At 44.3% G+C, this 27530-nt stretch overlaps 1 protein-coding gene across 1 annotated transcript in view; it reads right to left on the bottom strand.

Annotated features, from left to right (window-relative positions):
- The window catches only part of ME1 (malic enzyme 1), a 163884-nt gene that overhangs the window by 21534 nt on the left and 114820 nt on the right, over positions 1-27530 (bottom strand). The window contains exons 7-9 of the mRNA XM_053602368.1: positions 18157-18266; positions 12610-12707; positions 10746-10859 (exon numbers count right to left, since the gene is read on the bottom strand). Of these exons, the coding sequence (XP_053458343.1) occupies positions 10746-10859; positions 12610-12707; positions 18157-18266 (322 nt within the window). The remainder of the gene's footprint in view (positions 1-10745; positions 10860-12609; positions 12708-18156; positions 18267-27530) is intronic.

Genomic DNA, 27530 nt, shown 5'->3' with positions numbered 1-27530 from the left:
GCTGGAAAAGTTATCTCGCCCTTTCTCTCTGTACAACAAAGCACAGGGCATCTGAGGTGTTGTGGGAAAGACCTCGCTCAAGTCATCCAGAATCAAACTTGACACTTCCAATTTGGCTCCAGGGATGTTAAGTTGAAAACCTTATCTGTATTCTTGCTCACGTTTATTTTAAAATAAAAGATATGGCTCGGCGCCTGTAGCACAAGCGGCTAGGGTGCCAGCCACATACACCGGAGATGGAGCCCAGCCCAGGCCTGCCAAACAGCAATGACAAACACAGCCAAAAAAAATAGCTGGGAGTTGTGGCGGGCACCTGTAGTCCCAGCTACTTGGGAGGCTGAGGCAAGAAAATTGCTTAAGCCCAAGAGTTTGAGGTTGCTGTGAGCTGTGACGCCACAGCACTCTACCAAGGGTGACAAAGTAAGACTCTGTCTCAAAAAAATAACTAAATAAAAATAAATAAATAAATGAATAAAAGGTATATGAAATAATTCTTTATATTAAAAGAATCATATTCATTTTCTTTCATGAAGCATCAAATTACATAACAAATCTCATCTTCTATCATTGCCTTTTTAGAGCTAGTCCAAGGTCCAGAAGAACCAACAGCTGATGTAAGCCTAAACTGCATCAACACTGAATACTTTATACACAACACTTCTTTTATGTTTACGAGGCAAGACTTTTTAAAACTTCCTTTTAATACGCAGTGCCCGTAGCTCAGTGGGTAGGGCGCTGGCCACATACACCCAGACTAGCAGGCTCAAACCCGGCCGGGCCAGCTAAACAACCAAGACAACTTGAACAAAAAAATAGCTGCTTTGTGGTGGCTCCTGTAGTCCCAGCTACTTGGGAGGCTGAGGCAAGACAATCATTTAAGCCCAAGAGTTTGAGGTTGCTGTGAGCTGTGACATGAAGGCACTCTACCGAGGGCAACAAGTGAGACACCTCATCAGAGTGTGAGCGTCATCCCTCCATATAAAAAGTGGCTGAGCCGAATGATAATCTATCAGTCCCAAAGAAGAAAACAGGGGTCTGAGAAGTGCTAAAGAATACTCCTCATCAGTCTGCAGCTGACAGACCGACTTGGCCCCAATTCCTCATCCTCCCTTTCCCGTCAATTCTCTCGTCATCTGACTCTGTAGTTTCTTCCACCAAGGCAGAGCATACTTTCCTCTCCCATGTCTTTGGACTTGAACATGAGTCCAATAAAATAACCTTCTAAACTCTGAAGTGGACCTCACGTGAGCCCCGGGACCAGGTCATGCCACACAGAAGGATCCCACGGGCCAGGGGTCTCCTGCCGTTGACTCAGACACAAACAGGAAGGGTGCCAGTGACAGTGGTCAGTAGGAGTGTGGGCAGAAGAGGGAGTGTCCAGCACTGAGGCAGGCTGACAAGATGCTGGTGCTCCTGCCCACCACCCGTCCTGCACCGCTCACCTTAGACGAGTCTGGCCAGCTGGACCGAGGAAGACGAGAGGCTTGAGAAGTGGACACGGCTCTGACCTGTGGCTGAGTCACCCATCTGGCCCCAGGTCGGTGTGCAGTTCTAACTGCTGCATGTCACTGAGATCCTGTGGTCGTCAGCAGCACAGCCAGCCGCCTGACCCAGGAGTGACTCCAATTTTGATCAGACATTCCACCTTTTTTCTCCCCTTAATGTTGCCCCTTCCTTGCTGTGGGAGCAAGAGGTTTGTCTCCCTGAAAAGATTTAATGGAAAGAACACGTCTGAATCCCTGGGCTGCCCCAGCACCCTGGTCCCTGCCTTCATTACTTGGCAAAAGTAACTCTGCACTGTTAGAAAGGAAAGAGCGATTCTGGTCACGGACAGGAGTAAGAGTTTGGAAATGTTTGACGGTTATGATTTTTTAACTCTATCAATTATCTCCAAACTATTTCTGGAAGTAGTACAAGTTCAGGTTTATGGCTGTTTTGATTCTTACACAGTGAAACTTGCAGGAGAAAGACAAAATAAAGTGGTGGGTAGGGAGGCATTTCCTGGGAGATAACAGCTTTGGCTTCGAGTATTTGGCACCAGTGTGACACGGCGTTGGCCTGTTTCTCCCAGCAACGCGCATGCGCAGTCAGATGTAACGGCAAGACCCAGGCTAACATCCAGGCAGAGACCACAGAACTCCAAGGGCTTCCAATGTGAGTTTGCTTGTACCTGAGGCTGCACTATATTCCCAGACTCTTTCCCAGCTGCAGTTTCCCAGTTAAACACATCATCACCTTCCCAGCATTTAAGAGGTGAGGTGGCCGTCCAGAGCCCAGGCCACGTGGGTGTCCTGGAGGCCCAGGTAGCATTTGGTTTTTCTCGGCTGGATATGCAGTCTGCAGTGACTGTGCCCCACCGGAGGTGGTGTGACCTCCGCCTCACAGTGTGCGCAGCTACTGTGGCCGACAGCTTTCCTTTTTGCGGCTGAAACATGGATTCTCCAGCCAGCAGCAGGAGCAGAGGCAGGAGGTCCCTGCGATGGGGTCCTGTACAGAGAGAGCTGCTCCCGGAAGCCCAGTGTGGAGCCGACTTCAGAAGTTTAGAGATTTTCTTTTTGAGATGTTTTTACCGACAATGGGACGTGTCTAATGCATGCTAGTTTCTCCAACAGAGAGAAAAAGATCTTGGGATAATTATTCGCCTGTTCTAAACTACATAGAGTCATCGCAACGAAATACGATAGAATAATCTTGAGGTTTGCTGAGAAAATCTGTATTTGTAGAGAAGACTAAGTCAATTACAGGCTTTGCCTACAGGTCCTTTTAGCTTTCCACCTGGCAGAATGTCAACGTGTTTTGCAAATATAATCTGGTACATTTATTAAATTACCTGAATATGTCGTATTACTTTTATGACCAAATACTGAAATACTTTTCATACTATGATAGAGAATTCTAATTGCCCATCAATATCCATTCTTTCCTAATCTTTAACTATTTATTTACCTAAATTCTTTTCTTTCTAATAATACCATCTCCCATGGCTCTGCAGGTGGACACTGCATTCTCAGCCTCCTCACATGGTGTATGTAGCACACGGCCACGTGTTGGCCAACAAGATACGGTGGATGTGACATGTGCAGCTGCCAGGCTGTGTCCCTATAAAGGAACGAGGCGCACTGTCCCGGTCCCCCACCCTCAGCCGGCTGGGAGACGGTGATACTGAAAAGCTCCTCTGTACCCAGAGGTCCATGGAGGGCACATCCCAAGTCCCGGGTCCACCTGCCTCTACATTATTACCTAACAAGAGAGAAGCATCGAGTCTTGTTTAACTTATCACACATCTTCATGGTGGATTTCAGAAAACAGCACAGAAAGACTTGGGAAGAGATTTTGCCGTAGTAAGCCCTGTAAGCCAGGATCAAACCATGAAGGTCCACTTTGTGCAACTGCCCTGGAAGAGCCTTTTGTACACTCCAAACACACTGAATCCCAGCGTCCTCTCCCATCCTGGTTCTTGGGGGCCCTTCTTTCCTTCTATGATTAACAAGGTTGCTCTACTCTGAGCTCTCAGATACTTCTGTTGTCTCTTAAATGCCACAGAGGAGGTACTAATTCCGGGTGCGGTAAAGGACCTCACTGTCAGCGTTCTATGGAGGCATTCCAGTACTGTGTCTTATTTTTTAATGGCAGTAAAATATTATATAACTAATCGTTATTTTGTGGTTTACTTTGAAACAGAAAGTTGAAAGCTACTAAAACGATCATGATAATACTTTCAGGATTATTAACAGACTAGGAAATTTCTTACTTTGAAAAAATACTTGGGCTCCACAAACAATAAGATTCCCCACAGTGCACGGCAAAACAGCAGTTTGAAATGAAGAAGCAGCAGGTCCCGTGGAGCCTGCTGAGAGCAGATGGGCAGGTGCTCCCAGTTCCAGCAAACGACCCCCACTTGGCCATTCAACTACTGACAAATGGCTGGAAAAACATCCCAACAGCTTCTAGTGTAAAATAAATAAGTAAGTAAATAAATAAATTTTCATATGATCTCTGTAAAAATGGAAGTATATTCCTCTCCATTAGATTACCAAACCAAGAGGTAAGCTGAAATGACCAAATTCAAGCTGGGACCACGTGGGCCTACAGCACATCATAGGAGAGGCTGCTCACACGGGACGGGCCTGCAAATCCACAGTGCAAAGTGGATTTAAAGCTCGCTGAATGACCTGACAGTGGGAGAAAGGGAATCCTTCTTTTCTTTCTTTTTTTTTTTTTTTTTTTGAGACAGAGTTTCTCTTTGTCACCCTCGGTATGTCACAGCTCACAGCAACCTCCAACTCCTGGGCTTAGGCGATTCTCTTGCCTCAGCCTCCCGAGTAGCTGGGACCACAGGCGCCCGCCACAACACCTGGCTCGAGATGGCCAGTCCCAGGCTCCTCCCTCACTGCGCGACTCCGGGCAAGTCCTGTGATGACCTGTCTCTCCATCTATGAAAGGGTTTAGATGGGCAATGACAGCTCTTCTATGAGCATGAACCAGGTTTGTGCTTCCAACACTGAGCACCAGAGCCCTCTGAGGAAAACAAATTCCTGAGCTTCCAAAGCTAATTCAATTCTAGGGTGAGGTCCTGGTATTTATTTAAAAGCTTCCCAGGTGATTAGAAATGATTAGTCAGTCTTAAGAATCTCTGTGCTAAATAATCTATCATATCCCTCCCAGATACACTTTTAAAGGTTATGATATATTTTCAAAAAGTATGAAATGGTGATTCTAAAGAAGGAAAGCTGCAAAATAATATAAATTGGCAGTCACAGATTCCTAATGCTTTTCTTTGGCTGACAACCTGAGATATAAAAAATATTTAATGTAATTTAAGCCTCCTGAATAGCCTAGGATGAGAAGCAAGTCAAGTCATAAAGACATAAATGTTGTATGAAAAGACGGAGGTGTAATCCAAACACCTTACTTCATTCATCACAGCATCCCACGGCCAGCTCCTGGCCACTACAGCTGGAACTGGGCCAGAGGTATTCCCACTAGAAAGAAACACAAATTCTCAGGACAGGCTCATGGCCAGGGCTGACCCCTTGCTGTGACAAAAGCTGGGGGGACGCTGGAAGGAAGCCAGGAATCAGAAATAGTAAAACAAGCATCACTGAGGGGCTTTACTTGACAAAAACGGAAGAATCAAAAGACACAAACTAAAAGCCTCTCAAGTATTTTCTCCACCTTTTTCAAAGTTGATTTGATGATCTGGTTTAGAGTAAATAAACTATTGGAAGGTGACGACCTTCTCAAAGTCAAGTAATATCGAGGCAACTGCCTGTATCTTTGGACTTCTGTTTTCTAGACTAATGGCTTTTTTTTTTTTTTCCCAAAAATCTATGGATAACTGGGAATTTCTTTGTGATACCATGTCTGTGACTATGGTATCGATCTTCCCACCCCCTTATTTTGTGCTGATTGTTTGTGTAGGGTAGAAAATATAACCGCATTGTCTCACTAAAGCATATATGTTAAGAGCAGTTAGGAAACAAAAAGGTGGCAGAGACCGCCAGGACTTGGGGTCATCACTCCACAACCCGGGATGGGCACAGACGGGTCAGCTGTAGGTGCCAGTGATGAGTGTGCAGCCCTTCCTCACCTGCACTCGGACTCTCCCGCAAGTGCCTGTCTCCAGTCAATGGCGGCTTGGCCCTCCAGTCCCGCCACTGCCACCGGTGTTTCAGAGGGGTCTGCAGATGAGGCCTCCTCCAGATGAGGCTTCCTTGTCCTGTGGTCAGCGGCACTTCACGGTGCAGCTGCAGTGGGGGACGGCGCTCACTGGAGTTAGAGCTGCCCTTCCTCATCTCAGGACAGGTTAACAGACGATGAATCATGTGATGAAAGTTTAACAAGGGGCACAGTGTGGTTGCAATTTAAGAAAGTAGGTGGCAGACGCTATCAAATTTAATTTTTATGTTAAAAATCAATGTTCACATAATCTCTGGCTTCTATTCTTTTTAAGACCTTCATATGCATTGATCAGACTCTACATGAAATGGAAAAGAGGGAGAAAATGACCAGGCCAGATATTTCTCACCACACTACAAAGTCTCTTTGGAGTTAAATTTTTCTTTTTAAAGCACAGTGTTTGAAATGCATTAACTGCCCATCAGGGCAGGGGCAGCAACTGCCTGAAACACTGACAGAGCAGCAGAGGGAAGGGAAATGCTCCTGGTATCACCTGGAGTGTCCCGCCCTGGACGCAGAGACTGCACTCTCAGGAAAGAAATAACTACTGCCAAAACTACCCGTCTAAGACAAGGTGTGTCTTTATTCACTCTTTCTACAAGAACTAAACATGTAACTACAAATAAAGAACACAGTGAAGTAAAATTACTTAAATAAACCAAAATCAAAACAAAATTCAAACCAATCTGTGGTCTCATTCTGGATTAGATGATGTCTACCTTTCGTGCTATCAGTTAATGTATCACTTTTTGTTTTGAATACTCTGTCTTATTGATTTGGTTCACTGGTGAAAACCAAAATGTATTTATTTGAGGAAAAGATTAAATCCGGATTGGTTTGTTTTGTGGCTTCTTGAAAATGTTCCAAGTTGTCATTGCCAAACGCAAATACTAAATATGCTGGTAATTCCCCTCTTCACTACTTTTTTCTCACTCTAATTTTTATTTTCAAAGATTTTTTTTAACTATGTATTGATTTGTTTATATTAAAATGTATTAATATTAGTTGGAAAATTCATATAGCAAATGTTTCCCACTATGAAATGCTAAACATATTTGAGTATTGTCCATCAACCTTACTAATATTGATAAATTATTTTAAATATTCATATTTTATAGCATATCACTCCTTCGACTGCACATATGGATATGAGATAAATGATTAAAAAATGCTGCAGCTGGCTCGGCGCCCGTACCACAGTGGTTACGGCTCCAGCCACATACATCGAGGGTGGCAGGTTTGAACCTGGCCTGGGCCGGCTAAACAATGACAACTACAACAAAAAAACAGCCAGGCGTTGTGGCGGATGCCTGTAGTCCCAGCTACTCAGGAAGCTGAGGCAGGAGAATCACTTAAGCCCAGGAGTTGGAGGTTGCTGTGAGCTGTGATGCCACGGCACTCTACCCAGGGCAACAGCTTAAGACTCTGTCTCAAAAAAAAAAAAAAATGCTGCAGTTATAGATAAATGATTAAAAATGCTGTAGCTATGATGTTGGAAAAGAAAACACAAAACATGATGAGGAAGAACGATCTACTCTAATGACTACATGACAGCTTTTGTCTTTGGTTTTATATCTTTCAAAAGTGGAGTTTCACCAAGAAAAACATTCATTTAAAACTTTATGATATTTTTATACTTTACAAACAATTATAAGTTAATAAAATTACTAAAAAGAGTATTATTGGTGCTCAGAGGGTATAAAAGTCCTGGGGCTGAGGGATAAACACAGCCGTGTAACTGTGGACACAGGATTACGCTGACTTAGTTATTATAAGGGTTATTAGTGGCACAGCAAGAATCAATTTAAGAACTGACTGTTTAAAAGGATGAAAGAAAGTGATTGGTACTTAATATGTATCTTTTATAATAAATAACGCAAAAGCTATTACATACATCGCAACCTTTCAAAACGCAGCTTTGCCTTGGCAGACAGCTCTTTATTTTGGCAAGTAAAAGGCGAGAAGTAAGTGGCTGACCAGGCCTGGCCAGCAACTTTGCAGCTATTCCAAGTCTATCCTCCGTGGAATTAGGAGTCTCAGCTCAGTAAATCTATGCTAAAATTGTTGGACATGCTAATAAAATCCATATATTTTAATGCAGAGTTCATATAGAAATATCACTAGAAACCACAAAATAAAACCACAGTCAAAGACTTTCACTTTTTGGATTTTTGAATGTTTTATGTCCCTGAGGACAACACAACTTGTCCAGCCTTACGTAGAGCCAACTGTTTACACACTGATGATCCCCAGACCCCCGTCTCCAGACAAGGCCATGTCTGTGAGTGTCGGCCTGTGTCTCCAACTGCCCAGGGGACATCTCCGGCTAAGATCCCCACGGGCACCTGAAACTTGCTGACCTCATCACTCCCTAAACTGGCCTGTTCTTCATCCCTTTCTCACACAGATGGCTGCACCACTTACCTACCCCTCCCTGCATAAAGGGTCAGTTAGGAGGTGTGGCAATGCTACCTCTTGAACGTCCACTGATTAAGCTTCCTCCGTTCACCTCCACGGTCCTGCCCAAGTCAGTCTGCATCTGGATTATTTCAGCTTGTAAGGACCTTCTTTGTCTCATCTCACTCATTTCAACCCGTCCTCCATGGCGCCCTCAGAGTGGCTGGAAAGGCAAAGTCCCCGCAGGGTCTGCTCACTGCTCCTCTGCAGGAGTCAGAAGGTCCCTGGTCACTTGTCATCTGCCCCCTTCAAGCCTCATTGTGAAACGACCCTTATACCAAAATACGTGTACGTGTTTTCCTTGTTTTGCCCATGTCAGTTCTTATGCCGGAAAATCATTTGTTAATTACTCATTTATTAACAAAACATTTACTACCAGGTCTGTACCAGACAGGGCTGACAGTGCTGAAGATGCAAACAAATGGGCGGTCCGATCCTTAGCTCTGCTCAGGGCTCTCAGGGACCCTGCCCTGCATTCCTGTGTTTTAATTTTGGATCTAGCAAGTTTACGGTATCTGCCAGGCTCCAGATAAACCGCTAGCCCTTCCTTTCCAAGTGGGCACCCCGTCAGGTTCTTCCTCATCTTGAGTGTCTGGGAGCAGGACCTGTGTGCCGTGGCACTGTGGGCGTGTTTTAGTGGCACTTTCACACATCACTGTGACTCCTGACAGGACCTGTGTGCCGTGGCACTGTGGGCGTGTTTTAGTGGCACTTTCACACATCACTGTGACTCCTGACAGGACCTGTGTGCCGTGGCACTGTGGGCGTGTTTTAGTGGCACTTTCACACATCCCTGTGACTCCTGGCAGGACCTGTGTGCCGTGGCACTGTGGGCGTGTTTTAGTGGCACTTTCACACATCCCTGTGACTCCTGGCAGGACCTGTGTGCCGTGGCACTGTGGGCGTGTTTTAGTGGCACTTTCACACATCCCTGTGACTCCTGGCAGGACCTGTGTGCCGTGGCACTGTGGGCGTGTTTTAGTGGCACTTTCACACATCCCTGTGACTCCTGGCTTCTTTAAGATGAGTGTTCCCACTGGGCTGTGAGCTTCTTGAGATCAAGGGCCTTACCGTGTCCCCGATGTCTAGAAATAAGCCCAATCTGTAAGGTATTTCATATGTACTCAGCATGTGACAACAGTGTACAGATTTTAATAGTGATGCTGGTTCTTCAAAGCAACAGAAATTTTTAAAGCCAAGAAATCTATATTGCAAGTCTCTGTCTTAAAACATACTTGCTTGCTACAAAAAGTTATGCATTTACTTTTTTTTCTTTTCCCTGCAGTTTTTGGCCGGGGCTGGGTCTGAACCCGCCGCCTCCGGCGTACGGGGCCGGCACTCTACCCCTTCGAGCCACAGGCGCCGCCCTGCATTTACTTTTTCTTATCATTTAAGGTGAAATTTGTCTATAGATACTGTTTTTAAAAAAACATTTTTCTAGCTTTAAAGAAATACAATTACTAAAAATTTCGAATATAAAAAAGGCACAAAAAGTAGGTTTTAAGTGATAGGTACTGGCTATATTTCCTTCTGGGACTTTTATATGCAATTATATATTTAAACAAAAAATTACATTGTTTTGATTTTTTACCTAATATTATTAAAAAGCCTTTAAACTGTCATTTATTGCTCTTTGAAGATAATTTTAAGCCAATATATTATACTCATGTGGCCATTCTATAACTTATTTCACAATTATCCTTTATTTAGGTAAGTGTAGCACACCAGTATTATAATTAGTATGTGATAAAACATATCATTATTGTGACTCATGTTCACATACAATACAGAATAGATTCTCTTTTTCTGCAGTTTTTGGCCGGAGCGGGGCTTGAACCCGCCACCTCCGGTATATGGGGCCGGCACCCTACTCCTTTGAGCCACAGGCACTGCCCCAGAATAGATTCGTAGAATGGAAACTATTGGATCAGAAGCATAACATTTTAAAGGCTCTGGATACACATGAAACAGCGTCCTGGAAAGTGTGTACACACCAGGTTTATTTCTATATTACATTCCAGAAGACACTGCTTACCAGGGCTACTCCTCAAAACTCACCTTCACATTATTTATATTTTTTCTAGTAGTTTAGAAAGAATAATTGGTATGCACAGATGGCAAGTAATAATGATACCTCATTACCATCTAGCAGCACGGGCACAAACCTAATCTTAGTTCTCACAAAAATCCTGTGAACTTGGAGCTGAGTTGTGGGCGAGAAAATGCCCAGCAGCCCAGTTACTAATGTCTGCGGTCAGGCACCGCCATGCAAACCCTCAAGAACTGGGTGACAAAAAGTAGCAGGTGAAGAGTGGCTGTGTCTTCTTTTCCCTACTTTCTTGCTAGCGGACATACAATTTGATAGAGTTTCATCTGCACTAATTCGAGTAGACCGACAGTCCAGGAGCCGCAAGGAGTCCAGTCCCTGAGCAGCGGCCGGCTCTGGAGCTGTGGTTCTCCCGTGCTCAGAGATTGTTGTGGCTGCACGACCTGACTGCCCACATGTTGTGGCTACTCTTGCAACAGCGTGTAAAGAAGATGGGAGAAGCGGAAGTGACACCTGAGAGGTCACCTGGGCTCTACTGTGGTCAGAAATGGCAGGTTCTTACCTTGACTATCAGTCCTTTTGAGTCAACCAGCCATATCTTTTCGATGGCTTTCTCTTTTGGTAAACCTTCCTCCTCCATGGCCATGACAATCAGGTGTGCAATCCCTAAGGCGGCCTGAGAAAGGGGTCATGACAACAAGAATATTAGAAGCTGTTCCACACAGTATCAAGGGCTACGCTTCATTCCCTTCTGTCTTTGTTAGTGAAATGGCTCAGCCTGTTCTGTGCTAATAGCTAAAGAGCTACTGTCATTCATTTATAGCAGGAGCAAAGTATTTTTGTCACATTTGGGTTCAGCCAAGTGACAATTATTCACCCTTCTTACTTCAACAGAAATGCTACTGTGTGGTCACCACTTAGCAGCAGATAAGCCAGCAACATCCGTGACCGCCAGTATCTTTAATCCTGTTAACACAGCCAAGATTTGCTCCAAGGAGAAAAGACTGAATCTGCAGGAAGGACCTGGACAGCGCTGCTCACTGGACTGTGCTGTTTACTGTGAGGCTCCAGCCCCTCTAATTGAACTGGAAGAACAAAGCCCAGTCGTTGGATGGGAACTTGACCAATTAGGCAACAGAATAAAACTGATGAAAAATGTGTTCTCCCAACCATGCATTTACTCTCTCAACTGGACAAAGGAAGTGTTGTGAAAGTTTTTACAACATTAAAGGAATCGCCCTTCTTGGTATTGGGTAAATTCTGTAATAATCTGTGAAATTTCCAGTATCTTTTCAGGGACAAACAAGTGTCAGTTTGGAGCCACCCGACCATGAGTATCTCTGCCCTGTTAGGACGCAGACGGACCGGTGCCCATTCCTCAGAACCCTGCGAAAACACCAAGAGGGTCACTGAGATTGAAGACGGCGGGTGACAACCCACAGGACAAAGAGCTCGGGCGCTGAGGGGCTGTGATTTAGCCTTGATTTTTATTTCATCATGAAAGTGAATGTGGTTTACATTCTGAATAATGTTGCATATTTGCATGTTAGTATTTAAATTCTAGCTTCATGTATTTTATTTCTTTCTTTATTTGTTGAAACACAGTCTCGCTCTGTACCCTGGGTAGAGTGCCGTGGCATCATAGCTCACACAGCCCCAAACTCTGGGGCTCAAGCGATCCTCTTGCCTCAGTTTTTCTATTTTTAGTAGAGATGGGGTCTCACTCTTGCTCAGGCTGATCTCAAATTTCTGAGCTTAAGTAATCCACCCGCCTGTGGGATTACAGGTGTGAGCCATGGTGCCCGGCCACATTTTAATTTCTATTTGGCATTATTATTTACTGGAGTCTATCATTCTTCTTTCAAATGATTAAATTACAGCAAATAAAAACTGAAAGAATAATTTGGTCTTGCTACAGTCTCCTTCCAATAATTTAAAATGTTTTTGCTGTTTTGCATATAAACAGTTATAATGTACACTGAGTCCCTAAGTCAAGACATTTCTTGCTTAAAAATGTGTGTGGTTAAGTATGTGCACACCAACTTGAGTGAAGTTAAGAAAACTGATGTGGGAGGAGCCATCATCAGACACACCCACTCCAACACCCTCAGGCTTTTATATCTAAGTGTGAGCCTGCTGTTTGCTGTTTGTTTTCCTGTGTGGCATCTTAATTCTGCATATGAAAATCTCTGGACACATTTGATAATTTCACAAATTTAAAACAGAAAAATCTTCCTACCGCTCTATACTAGGTCTCCTGTGTAAAATTAATATGCCTCAATACTTAATTTGGGACTCTTTGATAAAAGCCTATTTTGGTAGTACACTAAAAATTTGAAAGAATGCTTTAAACTTTCAATGAAAAGTAGTTACAACTAATTATGTGTTATTAGTTGAAGTAACATAAGCATTATAAAGGCAGATACCTCTCCAGCTCCTTGAAATAGTATCGTCTGGTCAGACAGCTTGTTCTTGGTTATCCGGAGAGCGGCAAGGAGCCCGGCCACTGCCACAGAGGCTGTTCCTGGAACAAGCAACGAACGTCCTTGAGTGACCCTAGATGGGCCTTGCCTACGCCAAGCCTTTATTCATTCACAGCTTGGAATCCTTGCAAACTCGGTGGACTAGTCAGGAAAGAAACCTATTGGCTGTCTGCTCCCATCTTACATATGAGATATAACTCGCAGGCTCCTGACATCAATGTTTTAAGACAGCAACTTACCACTGCTCTGGGAAGAAGATACCATGGCTGACTTTGGTGATACCATGAGCTAGGTCAAGGAATCTGGATTCCTGTGTGGATTCCAGTTCAGTCCACTTACTAGCTGAAAGAATTTAGAGAAACTATTTTGTACACACAATAGTCTCCTTGTTTGCGAAACAGTTTTACTGCTTGAGATAAGAGAGTAATGAGGAAAAGAAAAAAAAATAAAAAAGAGAGTAATGAGAGCCATTAGAATCTTCCACCTAACTGCGCCTGTGGATCTGGCTCCCCGGTACACAGAGCAGGCCACGTGTAGTCGATGCTTGCTGGTCATGGTGTTGGTGGTAATGATAATTTGGATAAAGCATGGAATTTAATGTTGTAACGTTCAAATTTGAAAAATTAACTGCTAACTACGGTCTGATCTATTACATTCTATAACTGGCTTTCCAGCCACGGTGATTACTGGTGGATCCCCAACGTGCCAGACAAGTTAACATATAATTTATTCAGGATTAAGAACTGTGTTTTCCTCATCGTGTCTCGCAGGCCCAGAAGCTTCACCCGCTCTCATCACATCACCAGATAAGCCTGCGCAGCCACAGAGCTGCTCTCCTGCCCTGAACATCGTCACACAGCAACTTCTTCACAGCTCCTGCCTGGAATGAAACAGCAGCTTTCTGCGGCGCTTTCCCCCGTCGGAAGTGACTTTCCACCGCTCCTGTTTCCTAGATCACTTCGCAGGGCAGGGAAGCCCAATCCAACTTTAAATACCTTTACTTGGTTAAAACGTAAATTCAAGCAGCTCGGACAGATGACACATAATGAAGTGTCACGTCCGCCAAGTGCCAAAGGTATTTTAAGTGTTTCTGTAGATTCTGCCAACACCGTAAGACTTAACCAGTTAAAGAGACAGCGCTGAAGCATCAGCAGCAATCACCCTACCTGTGTTATTATTCTGGTTTGAAGCAGAAATGGACGTTTACAGACAGACACAAAATATTCCGAAATATCCTAACTATAATGAATGACTTATTTTCATGCACTCATGCTAGAGCTTGCTGTATTGAAATGCAAAAGGGTTTAAGTTCAGGCACAGTAGCCCCCATAAGGCAAGGTAGGTCAACTCCATCCACACTGGCCTTCAACGTATATTCCATTAACATCTCCTGGGACTATAAGGAAACCTCTAATTTTCTTTTCATAGAATTAATTTAAAAATTAAAAACATGTTTTTAACACTACCAAAAATTTTTTTTTTCTTTTTTTTTTTTTGGTAGAGACAGAGTCTCACTGTACCGCCCCCGGGTAGAGTGCTGTGGCGTCACACGGCTCACAGCAACCTCTAACTCTTGGTCTTACGCGATTCTCTTGCCTCAGCCTCCCGAGCAGCTGGGACTACAGGTGCCCGCCACAACGCCCGGCTATTTTTTTGTTGCAGTTTGGCCGGGGCTGGGTTTGAACACGCCACCCTCGGCATATGGGGCCGGCGCCCTACTCACTGAGCCACAGGCGCCGCCCAACACTACCAAAAATTTAACCTGAATCTCGTATATGGCCTAGCACTACCTTGATTAAATTTCATTGTAGGGAAAGGAGTAAATATAAAAACAAAAATCAAAATTTTATAAAAATGTACATTTTTAAAACAAATCCCATAATAACTTGTTTATGGTATCAAAAACCAAATGTGTGCCAGAATTTGATGATGAAAATTGGCTTACAGATTTAGCATTTTTTAGTGGATTTAACCATTCATTTAAATGGGCTAAACATGCATCTTCAAGATGAAAACCAACTCATCAATACGATGTTTCAAACCATTATGGTGTTCCAAATGAAAGTGAACGTATGGCAAGCTCAAATTAAGGCAAACAATTTTATACATTTTGACATTTTAGCTAAACATAGTCCTGTGAACAGCAAAAAATATGCAGCCTTGCTTTTCAATTTGATATCAGAATTTGAAAACAGATTTCAAGATTTCTGGGAAAATATAAATCAATAAAAATAAAAATAGGGCAGCGCCTGTGGCTCAGGGAGTAGGATGGCAGCCCCATATACTAAGGGTGGCGGGTTTGAACCCAGCCCCGCCCGAACTGCAACAAAAAAAATAGCCGGCCGCTGTGGCGGGAGCCTGTCGTCCCAGCTACTCGGGAGGCTGAGGCAGGAGAATTGCCTAAGCCCAGGAGTTGGAGGTTGCTGTGAGCTGTGACGCCACGGCTCTCTACCGAGGGCGATAAAGTGAGACTCTGTCTCTACACACACACAAAATAAATAAATAAATAATAAAAATAAAAGAAGGTGGTGAACATGGAGATGGGAGCGGGAAACAGGTCTGAGGCAGATATCTTACTTTTATATTTTTAAGGAAAGAATGACATAGGGCTGCTGGAGAGGAAAAAGTAGAACTGAGGCAACAACTTTAAGAATTAAAGCAATTAAACGTGCTCGCGAACTGAGGGACGCAGGCAGCCGAGAGGAAGAGGCTGTCTCCGATTCTGAGACACTGCGCTTTCCCACAGTGGGAGGGCGGACTTATTAGAAAAGGAAAGTAATATCGCAAAATCCCACTAAATTCTTTTGTAATAAAAATACTTAACAAAATATTAAAAGGATTTTGATAAAATGCAATATAACAGGTTGCATTCTAACTCGTGGGCTGCTTTTTCTGATAAATGTTTAGCAAATTCTGACACAACAATATAGTTTCTTGCCTTTTAGTATGAAAGAAATCTGGAATACTGTGGAACGCAATTATAAAAGCTACACATTAAGAAAGTGTTTTGGGATATTAATTGTAAGCATTAAATCAAGTGAGTATTAAATCAGGAAAATCTACGAGTAAGAAGCAGCGTGTGGTCAGAACGCTGTTTCCTCTTTCTCTTCGCCTGCTACCATCTAACGCGTTGTCTAGTGAGTGGGGACGTAAAGAAGAAAACGGCTGCCAGAGACAGCAGCAAACACAGATCACAGCACAAACTAAAAATGAAACCAGTTTGAAAAGAATACTAGAAAGAAAAGGCTTCTGCACTAAGCAATCTGGCTGATGAAAGGTCACACCGTAGGCTCAGCAACTCTGTGGGTCATGACTGATCTTTTTACACTTAAAAATTTAAATTTATAAAAAATGTCATTCCATACTTACTGTTTTAACATAATTTTTATCTTTTAAAATATAACTATATTACCATGTCAAGAATATATTTAAAAATATTATTTCATACAGTTGTAATATTCTATATTATGGGTATATGACAATTCATTCGATTAAACCTCTGTTTTTGGATATTTAGAGGGTTTGTGTTTTTTATTTTGCTATTAGCAATGAATATCCTTGTACATTTGTTTTGTACACCTTTATTTCCTCAGGATAAATTTCTAAAATTAGAATTACCATCTTGGATCAAAGATCTGCATGTTTTAAAAGGTTTTTGACACAAATTGGCTGCCCAAGAGTTGCACTGATTCATACTGTGCAAGCAGCATGTGGGAGTAATCATTTTCTAAAAATATCACTATTAACGCTAGGATTACAGAAATAATCTTTACCAGCTTGACAAAGAAAATCAGTTTATCATTTGTTGCATAATTCACTTTTAGGCTTTAAAAACAAATTTACTGGCCGTGGCATTCAATTTTTTGTAAATGTCTCTTCTACCATGTCTGATTTTAATCTTGTCAATTATCAAAGCATTCATTGAAAGATTACACTACATTTACACAAATGTAAACTGAGGCATTAACTATATTTTTCTAAATTTTGTAAGTCAACTAGTTTATAATGGGTAAAATTTCTACGTGCGCTATTTATAGTGTCATGTTACAGAATAGCCATTTGAGAAAGGCTATTATAAGAAAAAACATCTCTTTTTTGTAGCTTATTTTAAATGACTAGAGGTTGATACCTTATTCTTTCAATCTGAAATTGTTTAATTCTGCTGGTCTTCAGATTATATAATTAAATGCCCAATCTCTTAATAGATTTAATTTGTGCATTTTTTTCAAGTTTAAAATAATTTATAATGAGGATGCATCTATGCCCAAAATAAATTTTGGAGCAACATTCATATCATTTAAGATTATTTTAGATCACTAATATAGTAGAATTTTAAGTTACTTTTATTTAATCAAATACTTTCCATAAAATATCTTTAACACATCTGTTAAAAAAAGAAAAATGTTGCTCTGAGCTGTGACACCACGGCACTCTACTGAGGGCAACAAAGTGAAACTCTGTCTCAAATTTAAAAAAGTCCACCCTAGGGTCCAGTGTAAACGCATCTGTTTACATGGTAAAGCCGTAACGGCTACATAATTATTTTCGTTGGCACCAGAACGTAATTTCTGAGCCCACTGTGGGGAAAATATTACATCGGTGGGCATAATGGTAAAAACATACGGTTAAAAGGTAAAAGAGAAACATATGGAGAAAATGTGTCATATGGACACAATCTTGGTATGGAGAAGTGTTCAGAATGGTTTGGTCCTTTCTAGTCAGGATCCCAAAGAGTTGCCAAAGGTTCTCTGTAGTCAGAGTAGACACGTTTTGCTTCTAAGGCAGTAATACTCTAAAATTGCTCCATAGAAATGGACTGTATTTAAAGCCAGATTAGCTGTGGGCCCTGGGCCCTGCTGCTCAGACCCCCCCTACACTGCGGACTTTGGTTCTGAGGTACCCCAGGCCTGACATCTAAATTTCTGGCCTTGGTCGACAGAAATTCTGACCCTAATTCCTAACTGCCTTTTAAAAAATGATTTAGATTTAGCATTCTTTCTCTTTAGTGAACTCAGAGTCCTAGCGATTCCACATAACGATTCGAAATTATCTAATACTGGTCTTTAACTCCTATAAGAACACCTCTGTGAGACCCACAAAATCGAAAGATATGGAATTTTTTTTTTATTGTTAAATCATAGCTGTGTACATCAGTGCAATCAAGGGGTACAGTGTGCTGGTTTCATATACAATCTGAAATATTCTCATCAAACTGTTCAATGTAGCCTTCACGGCATTTTCTTAGTTGTTGTATGTAGACATTTGTGTTCTGCCTTTAGTAAAAGATATGGAATATTAAAGAAAGGATGGTATAGGTTTGTTAAACCAAATTTACTGGAATTAAATGAGAACTAACGTGTCAAATTGTGGAGCATAATTCCTGCAAATAATAAGCACTCAGTACACACTCATTGAAATTAAATTATTATGAGACTTGGACCTGATTTCAGACAAGCTGTTCCTGACCCATGTGCAGTGAGACTTTGTTACCTTGAATGTCATCATTGAATGTGCAGTACTGGTTTCGGTATTTGTTCAGGAGACGAAATGCATTCATATTAGCGAAATCTTCAAACTGGATAAGGCAGTTCATGCCATACCTATGGGAAAAAAACTTTCATGTTAGAAAGATGAAGGAAATAACATTTAAAAATAAACCTTTAAAAAGAATGTGTTTCAACTCCATCCAGGTTAATACAAAAGATGTAAAGTATCACAAGAATGGAAAGCAAGCCTCCAAAGTGCTCAGTACGAGTACGATGTCAGTCGATGATCTAAGACATGCCCATGTAAGAGAAAAACTCCAGTGAATTTGAGATGGGGGGAGGGAGGAGGCGGGGGGGTTTGTGCACTCCCACCTGATGGGCAGAGTGTAAGGGTGTCTGGCACAGCTCTTGGGTGCAGGACACAACTGCAACAGGGATTCAATCTAACAAATGCAAACATAGTAACCTAACTATTTGTGCTATCACATTAATCTGAAATAAAGCAAGCAAACCACAAAATAAACCTTCAGGCCTGTCATGGTGGCTCATGCCTGTAATCCCAGAACTCTGGGAGGCCAAGGCAGGTAGACTGCCTTAGCTCACGAGTTTGAGACCAGCCCGAGCCAGAGTGAGACCTCACCTCTAAAAAATATCTGGGTGTGTGCCAGGTGCCTGTAGTCCCAGCTACTTGGGAGGCTGAGGCAAGAGAAGTGCTTAAGCCCAAGAGTTTGAGGTTGCTGTGAGCTGTGACACCACAGCACTCTACCAAGGGCAACAGGGTGAGACTCTGTCTCAATAAACCAACCAACCAACCAACCAACCAACCAACAAAGCTTTAAAATTAGCCCATAGGCTGGGCATGATGGCTCGCACCTGTAATCCCAGCACTCTGGGAGGCTGAGGCAGGTGGATTGCCTGAGCTCAGGAGTTTGAGACCAGCCTGAGCCAGAGAGAGACACTGTCTCTAAAAATAGCCAGGTCAGGTGTTGTGGTGGGTGCCTGTAATCCCAGCTACTCAGGAGGCTGAGGCTAGAGGATCACTTTGAGCCCAAGTGCTTGAGGTTGCTGTGAGCTATGATGCCACGGCATTCTACTGGGGGTAACAAAGTGAGACCCTGTTTCAAAAAAAATCAAATAAAGTAAAATTAGCCCATAAAAAAGGTTAAAGATTATTTTCTTTTAAAGGCCCGATCTTGCTACTTAGTGTAAACACGTAATGCACTGTGTATCCAACAGTCAGATCACGCTTATGACAGAAAAGACAGAAAAGACGCTGTGTTGCTCTTGTGAAATAATATAAATGACCAAGGTATGATCCCTGCCCTCAGGGAATTTGAAATTTAGTGGAAACAAAAACTTTTTGAAATAAGTGACAAGTGCATGAAAGGTAGCATAAAAGTAGGATGCATGACCAAGGAACGGCAGGGTTGCCGAGAACAGATGTCACTCCAGCTCAGTCACATGCCCTGGGGTCAGCCGACGGCCAGGCCCGCAGACATGCAGAGGTGGAGTCTCACACGCTGAGGGCAGCAGAATCAAAATAACTGAGGTGACAGACAGGGGGCAGCAACTTAAAAGTGAAATGGGGGGGTGTCAATTCTTAAAAGGAACGTACAATTTTTCTTCTTACATATATGAAGCTGTTCTTCATTTTCTAAGGAAACTCTTCAGTTAGGTTCATTAATTATAAAAAAAAGTTACTAAGAACTCCTAAAAGCATTGCCCTGGTTATACGTTACTACACCTCTACAACCTTAGCAGCAGCAGACATCGCTATACCAACTAGCTCCCCCAAACACCAATATCAGCCCACAATTATCTGCTTGGCACGACTCCCTCCCCGTCTCTGGCTCCTCAGCAGCCTTGAGCTGGACAGCCGGTTGGGACTCAGCCCTGAGAGCACTCACATGGTTTGCGCTGGCAGGCTGGCAGCAGGAGTTGATCTGTCATTATGTCCCAAAGGAGCAGACCCTGTGGTCTCGGCATGTGAGGTGGCGTCAGAGCCCTTGAGTTCTATTCCCGGACCCACCACTTACTTGGTTCTGTGGTTTGGGGCTTGTTACGATTCTTCTGTGGTTAAAGCGAAATCCCACAATATGGCCTGCCCAGTGTTCAGGGCGCCCTGTGGTCGGCCTGTGAATTTATAAGCTTCCTCAGTGCCATCTGGGAGTAGGCCTCAGCAGGGAAAGAGAGCGCCGGGTACCTTATCATTTGCAAACGTTTACTTTAGAGCCATCCCCTGGATCCTGCGTATCAGTTTTAATCCCAAGACGTTTCTCTACCTGGTAGTTAACTCTGATTTGACGCCGGAGGGTTTAGGGAAAGGCAGCCTGAATTCATTTTGTGACACAAGCATCTTGCTTCATACAGTAAGAAAAGCCACATATGGGATCTCATTCCAGTTTGAACCAGCGTTGTTGCTATGAAATTATAAGCAGCGGAACACTCGGAAGTTCGCCAATTCAGTTCTGCACAACTATGAAAAGAACCTACTATTTTATGATCAAAATTCCACATAAATCAGTGGGTGTAAATGGTTATAAAAGTTAACAGAAACCCCACACATAAAATTAACATGTAAAAACTCCAGAGACTGCACACCCGTGGGGCTGTCACGTCTGACAAAAACCTTATTACAGTGAAGACTCGCTAGTTAGGCACCAGGCTCCACACTGCATAGGAGATTATCCTGTCTAATTCTGCCAGAAACCTAGTGAGGAGCAGACTATTACTACTCGTAATGGATGAAGAAACTGGAGCTTGGGCAGGTGAAGAACCAAGTGCACGGTGAGGTCTGGACTAGACCTCAGGCCATGGTTTTAACGACTATCTGGGACACGGGCCCCCACAGAGGACCACCATAATGACACGTCTGTGGAGTGAACAGCATACAGATTCAGCCAGCACCGATGAAACAGGGAGTCATAATTTCATCATTAAACTAACGAGAGCCTCGATCTGCACACAACATAATGTCACTTTACTATAGAAAGCGCATGGATGGGTGTTGCTGAAAACAGCATCTGATTATAAACTGTCAAGAACTCCTAAGCTTTAAAGGACGGGCAGGCAGTGCAGGTTGACCGAGCAGACTTTGCTTTTCCTGGGAGATAATGCAAAGCCAATTTTAAGGACTTACTATGTACACAGTGCCATGAGGCATTCGAGGTGCACAGCACTTCAGTCCTGAGGAGTAACTGAGGTCACATACTGAAAATCATTCATTTTTAATGATGTACTGAGGCTTGAAGGCCCTCAAGACCCCGGGCAGCACCCAGGAGACCCGCTGTGCTCCCCGGGAGGGAGGGGGATTCTCATTGGGAAGACACAAGGAAAAAACTTAAATCAAGTTCAGACTAAGAGCAAAGTCAGCGGCCCACAAAATCACTGAAGGGAGGAAGGAAGGCAGTGTGAATGAGAAGAGGCTTAAACTGGGCCCTGGTAGAGTCAGATGAGAAGAGTGGGGTGGGGAAAATCACAGAGGTCTCAAAATTTATACTGGGGACGCTGAGAACACCAGTGTGAAGAGCTTCAGAAGGTAAATGTCGCTCTGAATTCAGATCGTGAGTGGTCCTGAATTCTCGGTCGCCTACTGACAATTTCTCTGGCTAGGAACCACTCAAAGTCAATTCTTCCTTTTAGGTAGGAATTAAGAAGGAGAAACGTGTTCATGTCTCTGTTAGTCTGTTGAGATACGGCTCAGCTCCTGCTTTACTTCCATTATTCTGTCACATTTAAACATTCCTTTCATTTCTCTTATGGTTCCTTTTGTTATATATATCACTGACAGTTATTCTTAAATATTCTCTATTACGGTAAAAATTATAAAGAGTCATCCACAATCATCGCTTCTTTTCCCCCATGCTCTTGTTCCCTCAACAAGTTTATCTATTCTTACGAATTCAGCAATCGTCTTTTACACAAATGACTTCTAAGTTTCTGTTACAGATCTTTGAGGAAACTCCAACTCTGGATTGCTAAAATGGTAGCAAGGACTTGAAGAAATGTCATATTAGGAATCTTTTTTCATTTAGAATAAGGGATAAATGTTAAAGATAATGTTTTCAACTATTCTTATTCAGTATGTATTTCTGTAAAACCATGTTCTTTTTACATTTAGTAGGCAACCAAGCTTGACAATAATGTGAAGGAAGACTTTGGACTGCAAGGCAGAGACCAGGGAGCACAGAGGGAGGGGGTGCCAGGGCTCTGTGAGTCGGGGGGGCAGGGCACAGTCGGGGCACCAGGGCTCTGTGAGTCGGGGGGGCAGGGCACAGTCAGGGCTCCAGGGCTCTGTGAGTTGGGGGGGCAGGGCACAGTCGGGGCTCCAGGGCTCTGTGAGTCGGGGGGGCAGGGCACAGTCGGGGCACCAGGGCTCTGTGAGTCGGGGGGGCAGGGCACAGTCAGGGCACCAGGGCTCTGTGAGTCGGGGGGGCAGGGCACAGTCGGGGCACCAGGGCTCCAGGGCTCTGTGAGTCGGGGGACAAGGCACAGTCAGGATGGCAGGGCTCTGTAAATTGGGGTGGCAGGGCACAATCGGGGCTCCAGGGCTCTGTGAATTGGGGTGCCAGGGTACACTCAGGGTGCCAGGGCTCTGTGAATCGGGGCGGCAGGGCACAGTCGGGGCTCCAGGGTTCTGTGAATCAGGGCTATGGGCACACTCAGGGTGCCAGGGCTCTGTGAATTGGAGCAGCAGGGCACAGTCGGGGCACCAGGGCTCTGTGAACTGGGTCAGCAGGGCACAGTCGGGGCACCAGGGCTCTGTGAGTCAGGGGACAAGGCACGTCAGGATGCCAGGGCTCTGTGAGTCGGGGTGGCAGGGCACAGGCTCTGCACCCCGCAGCCCTGAGTCTGAAGGACTGAGCTGCGCTTAATATGCTGCTGTGTTTGGGTCGCCCATTCCCTAGGCCTTGAATGACTCCATACAAGCATGCAAAAATTTAGAAAATGCTTTCATAAACTTTTACAAAAGAATAAAAGGTCTCCTCAACTGCATGTCCCCATAAACAAGTCCTCCCCCAACCTCACTTTGCCTGTTTCTCCTTCCTTTAATCTAAATCAGAACTGTTTATTTCTAAACACCAGCAACTTCCACTAACACGAGGGTTCGAGTTTTGAGTGGCAACGACAATTTTATATTATTTTGCTACAGAATATCAAAGTCATCAAATTTTAGAGCTAGAAAGGTCCTCAGAGACCACTTAGCAACAAATCCTGTCCAGGAGATTAAAAGCACACGTAGGTTACAGGGACAGGTACCCCAGTGCTTATCTGCACCTAAGAGAAAGGCCAGAGGGTCAGGCCCTGGGGCCACTGAAAACTGAATCCTGGCCAAGTGGCTTAGACACCCCGGCAATACAGAACCGGTTTCTTCCCAGCATCTGAGTTCCCCAAACTTTAATCTGTTACTACAAAGTGGTGACCTCAGCAAAGGGGGAACACCGTGTGTGGGATTTCCCAGTCTTAGTTAACTACAAAATACTTTTCATAGCCCAAAAGAGTTGAAAAGAATACTGAATAGACCCTACACACACGTATTAAAACAGAGCAAGAAAAGTTTTATTTATAATAAAGGTCATGAAACCTAGAAGGATTATTTATGGTAGAAATCGAAAAAGGTGGATTCATTTGTAGAAGAAAATTTAAAAAGTCAAAACAAGATACAAGTATCATCAAAGCCAAAAAATTTAGTTTATTTCAAATGAAGAGAAGCTGTGGATAGGCTAAGGAGTAAATTTTAAAAAATCTAACTAGGACTTGATGAAGAAAATATTAGTGAAAGATCTGAAGGAGACCAGAGGTCCCTAACAGGGAGTGAGTCCCTCCCTTCCCCCCCACCCTCCCCCATACACCTTCACAAAGAGAAAGTGGATCCAGCATGATTTTCTCTCAAAACAGTCACTCCGTTTTCTAAGTGTTTGCAAAACTCACCTGGATCTCTCCAGCATCTCTCCAGAAATCTAACTCCCCTATCTCAACTTTCAAAAAGACAACTTTTAATCCCCTATCAAAACAGGAGCACCACACCCTTTGCCAACCTGATTCCCTTTACCTGGCTTCCAACTCTTACAAAGTAACTACTGAAGAGCTCATTATCAGAGAGGTGAGACAAGATGGCGGACTGAAGCCAGCTTTCAACAGAGGCTCCCGTCCAGAAGGAGAGTTAAGGGACAGGAATTTAGTAAGTATCCTGGTGGACTTGAGCCTCACCAAGAGAGAGAAGGTTGAAGAACGCACATCAACACCGCTGAGGCAAGCTGTGATCACAAGGACGCAAACAAAAGGTACAAAATCCACCACCAAGCGGAAGGGAGTCCCCCTCCCCCATGAGACGGGCTCAAGAGCCCCACAATTGAACAAGCGGGCAGAAATTATAGGCCCTCCCACTACACTCCAGGGAGAGACCTTCTAAAAACTGGACCTACCTCCCCTACTGGGGTGCCGTGGCATTCTCCTGCCAGGCATAAAACTTAATAAAACTTTGGGAATCCTTTGCCGGCAACCCTGAATCCCCGGTGCTCCCCTCCCGCCCACTGAGGTCTGGAGGCCTGTTCCACAGGAGTTCGGATCCTTGGGTGATTTCTCAAGGGGAGTGGACAGTCCCCGAGTTGCGACTGGTCAGCATTGACTCTGAGGCGCGCGAGTGAGGAGAGGGCACCGGGCTGAAGGGAAGTCACGCCTTGGCAGCACTTCCCTGCGGTGCAGCAGCCCTCCCCGGGCAACATTACGGGGCACAAGACTGAATAAGACTCTAGCTTCCCCGCTGAGAGCTGAGAGCCCCTACTCTCACTCGGGGTCTGAGGGCCTATCCCCCAGGAGTTCGGATCCTTGGGTGATTTCTCAAGGGGAGTGCACAGTGCCTGAGCTGCCTCAGGTCAGCGCTGACTCTGGGACACGTGAGCGAGGAGAGGGCACTCTGCTGAGGGGAAATAAAGTCTTGGCGGCACTTCCCTGCGGTGCAGTGCAGGAGCCCTCCCGGGATGTAGTGTTGCGTAAAACTGAATGAAACTCTAGCTCCCCCCCCCACTCCCAATCGGGGTCTGGGGGCCCATCCCCCAAGAGTTCTGATTCTTGGGGGATCTCTTGAGGGGTGTGGACCCAGCACAAACTGCGGCCGCTCAGTGCTGACTCTGGGGCGCGGGACAGAGGAGAAAAGGGTCGCCTGAGTGCCCACACCAGAGCAGCAGTTCCCTGGAGGTAGATCAACAGCTGTTTTTTCTTTAAAGGCAGAACGCTCACTTCTGGATATTCTGAGGCCACACCCCCTGTCTCCCTGGGCAACCAGAGGAGGCCACCAGTGAGGGGGGGGGGGGATTTCCTGACACGGCTCACAAACCCGGGAAGCTTCCAGGGCGGGGCCTACCCAGAGAGGTGTTCGGACGCAAATCTCCAGCAGCAAAGACGTCTGAACTCAAAACAGCCCATCTTCTGTAGGCAATTTTGACAGGAACAGAGACAGAACCCCGCAAAGTTGTCTGTTCTGTTCTGTTAACAGCATCCATCAGGGACGGGGCTAAGCCTGAGTGAACACCTCCTTCCCATCACCTGCATCAAACACTCAAAGATGTCAGGCCCCATCTCCTCCTGCTAGATAGCGGCAGTCTGCGGGGGCCTGGCAGATTTCCTTGTGATTCAGGCAGGTGCAAACCCCTGGAGTGTCTGTTCACTGCAGGCAACTGGGTTAGCCATCTGCAGAGATACCAGTGACTGGGTCCGACGGAGGGGCAAAGTGGGGAAGGAGACGTCAACCTTCCTAGACTGCTCTGTTTGCTGGGTGGCTCCTCCTGACGCCACGCTGCACTGGGGTGAGCCGTGTCAGAGGAGTCACCAGGCCCCTGTGATCCAGTTCCCAGAGACCTCTTGAACTCTCCCACCCGAGACAAGTGCCGATCGAGACAGTTGATTTGGACCTTTTGAACTGGGCTAATAGACTGAGGACTTTTCAGGCGGTGCCCTGGGTGTGCGATTGTAGGAAGGTTTGATTCTCCTTTTCCAACTGGGGCCAGAGGTGGGCAGGCTGGGTGACTTAATTGCTGATTTTTCCACACAGCTGAGACTTCAAGCCAGAGTAGAAGTTGCAATAGGATCGAACAGAAACCAGCTGAAAGCAAGACAGAACCACTTTGCTCCACCACACCAGACAGGGCCCCAGTTTCTCAGGCCACAACACTGTACGGGCCCTTGATAAAACCCCAGGGGAAAAACCAAAGGGAGTAAAATAACCATGGGGCGGAATCAGCGGAAAAACTCTGGTAACATGAATAACCAGAATAGATCAACCCCCCCAAGAAAAGATACAGCAGATGTGATTGAAGATCCCATTCATAAACAACTGGCTGAGATGTCAGAAATCGAATTCAGAATTTGTGTGTGTGATTTTTTTGGCCGGGGCTGGGTTTGAACCCGCCACCTCCGGCATATGGGACCGGCGCCCTACTCCTTGAGCCACAGGCGCCGCCCCGAATTCAGAATTTGGATTGCAGACAAGATTAATAAAATGGAATTAGGAATTCGAGGAGAAATTCAAAAATTGTCTCAAGAATTTAACGAATTTAAAGACAAAACCACCAAAGACTTAGACACACTGAAGCAAGAACTTACAGCCCTCAAAGATATGAAAAATACAGTAGAATCCCTCAGTAACAGATTGGAGCAAGCAGAAGAAAGGATTTCTGACATTGAAGATAAAGTCTTCGAACGCTCCCAATCTCTCAAAGAGGAAGAGAAATGGAGAGCAAAAACGGAACACTCACTCAGAGAACTCTCAGATAATTCGAAAAAAAGCAACATAAGGATTATAGGAATTTCTGAGAACGATGAAGTCGCCTCCGAGGGCACAGAGGCCCTTCTGCATGAAATTATGAAAGAAAATTTTCCAGACATGCCTAGAGAATCTGAAATTCAGATAGCAGACAGCTTCAGAACCCCAGCACGATTCAACCCCAATAAGTCATCCCCCAGACATATCATAATTAGCTTCACTAAAGTTAACATGAAAGAGAAGATTCTCAAAGCAGCCCGGCGAAAGAAAACTATAACGTACAAAGGTAAGAATATTAGAATAACTGCAGATCTCTCTGCTGAAACTTTTCAAGCCAGAAGAGGCTGGTCATCAACTTTTAATCTCCTAAAGCAAAAAAACTTTCAACCCAGGATCTTGTATCCAGCGAAACTGAGTTTCATCTATGATGGAGAAATTAAATACTTCAATGACATTCATATGTTGAAAAAATTTGCCATAAGTAAACCAGCTCTTCAGGATGTTCTCAGACCTATCCTCCACAATGACCAACCCAATCCTATACCACAAAAGTAAACTCACTCAGAAACTTCGGATCAAACTTCAACTTCCACACTGGCAAAAGGATTAAAAATGTC

This window comes from Nycticebus coucang, chromosome 9 (genome assembly GCF_027406575.1).
Source record: "Nycticebus coucang isolate mNycCou1 chromosome 9, mNycCou1.pri, whole genome shotgun sequence".
Taxonomy (NCBI): Eukaryota; Metazoa; Chordata; class Mammalia; order Primates; family Lorisidae; genus Nycticebus; species Nycticebus coucang.
This window is presented reverse-complemented; position numbering and strand designations above follow the sequence as displayed.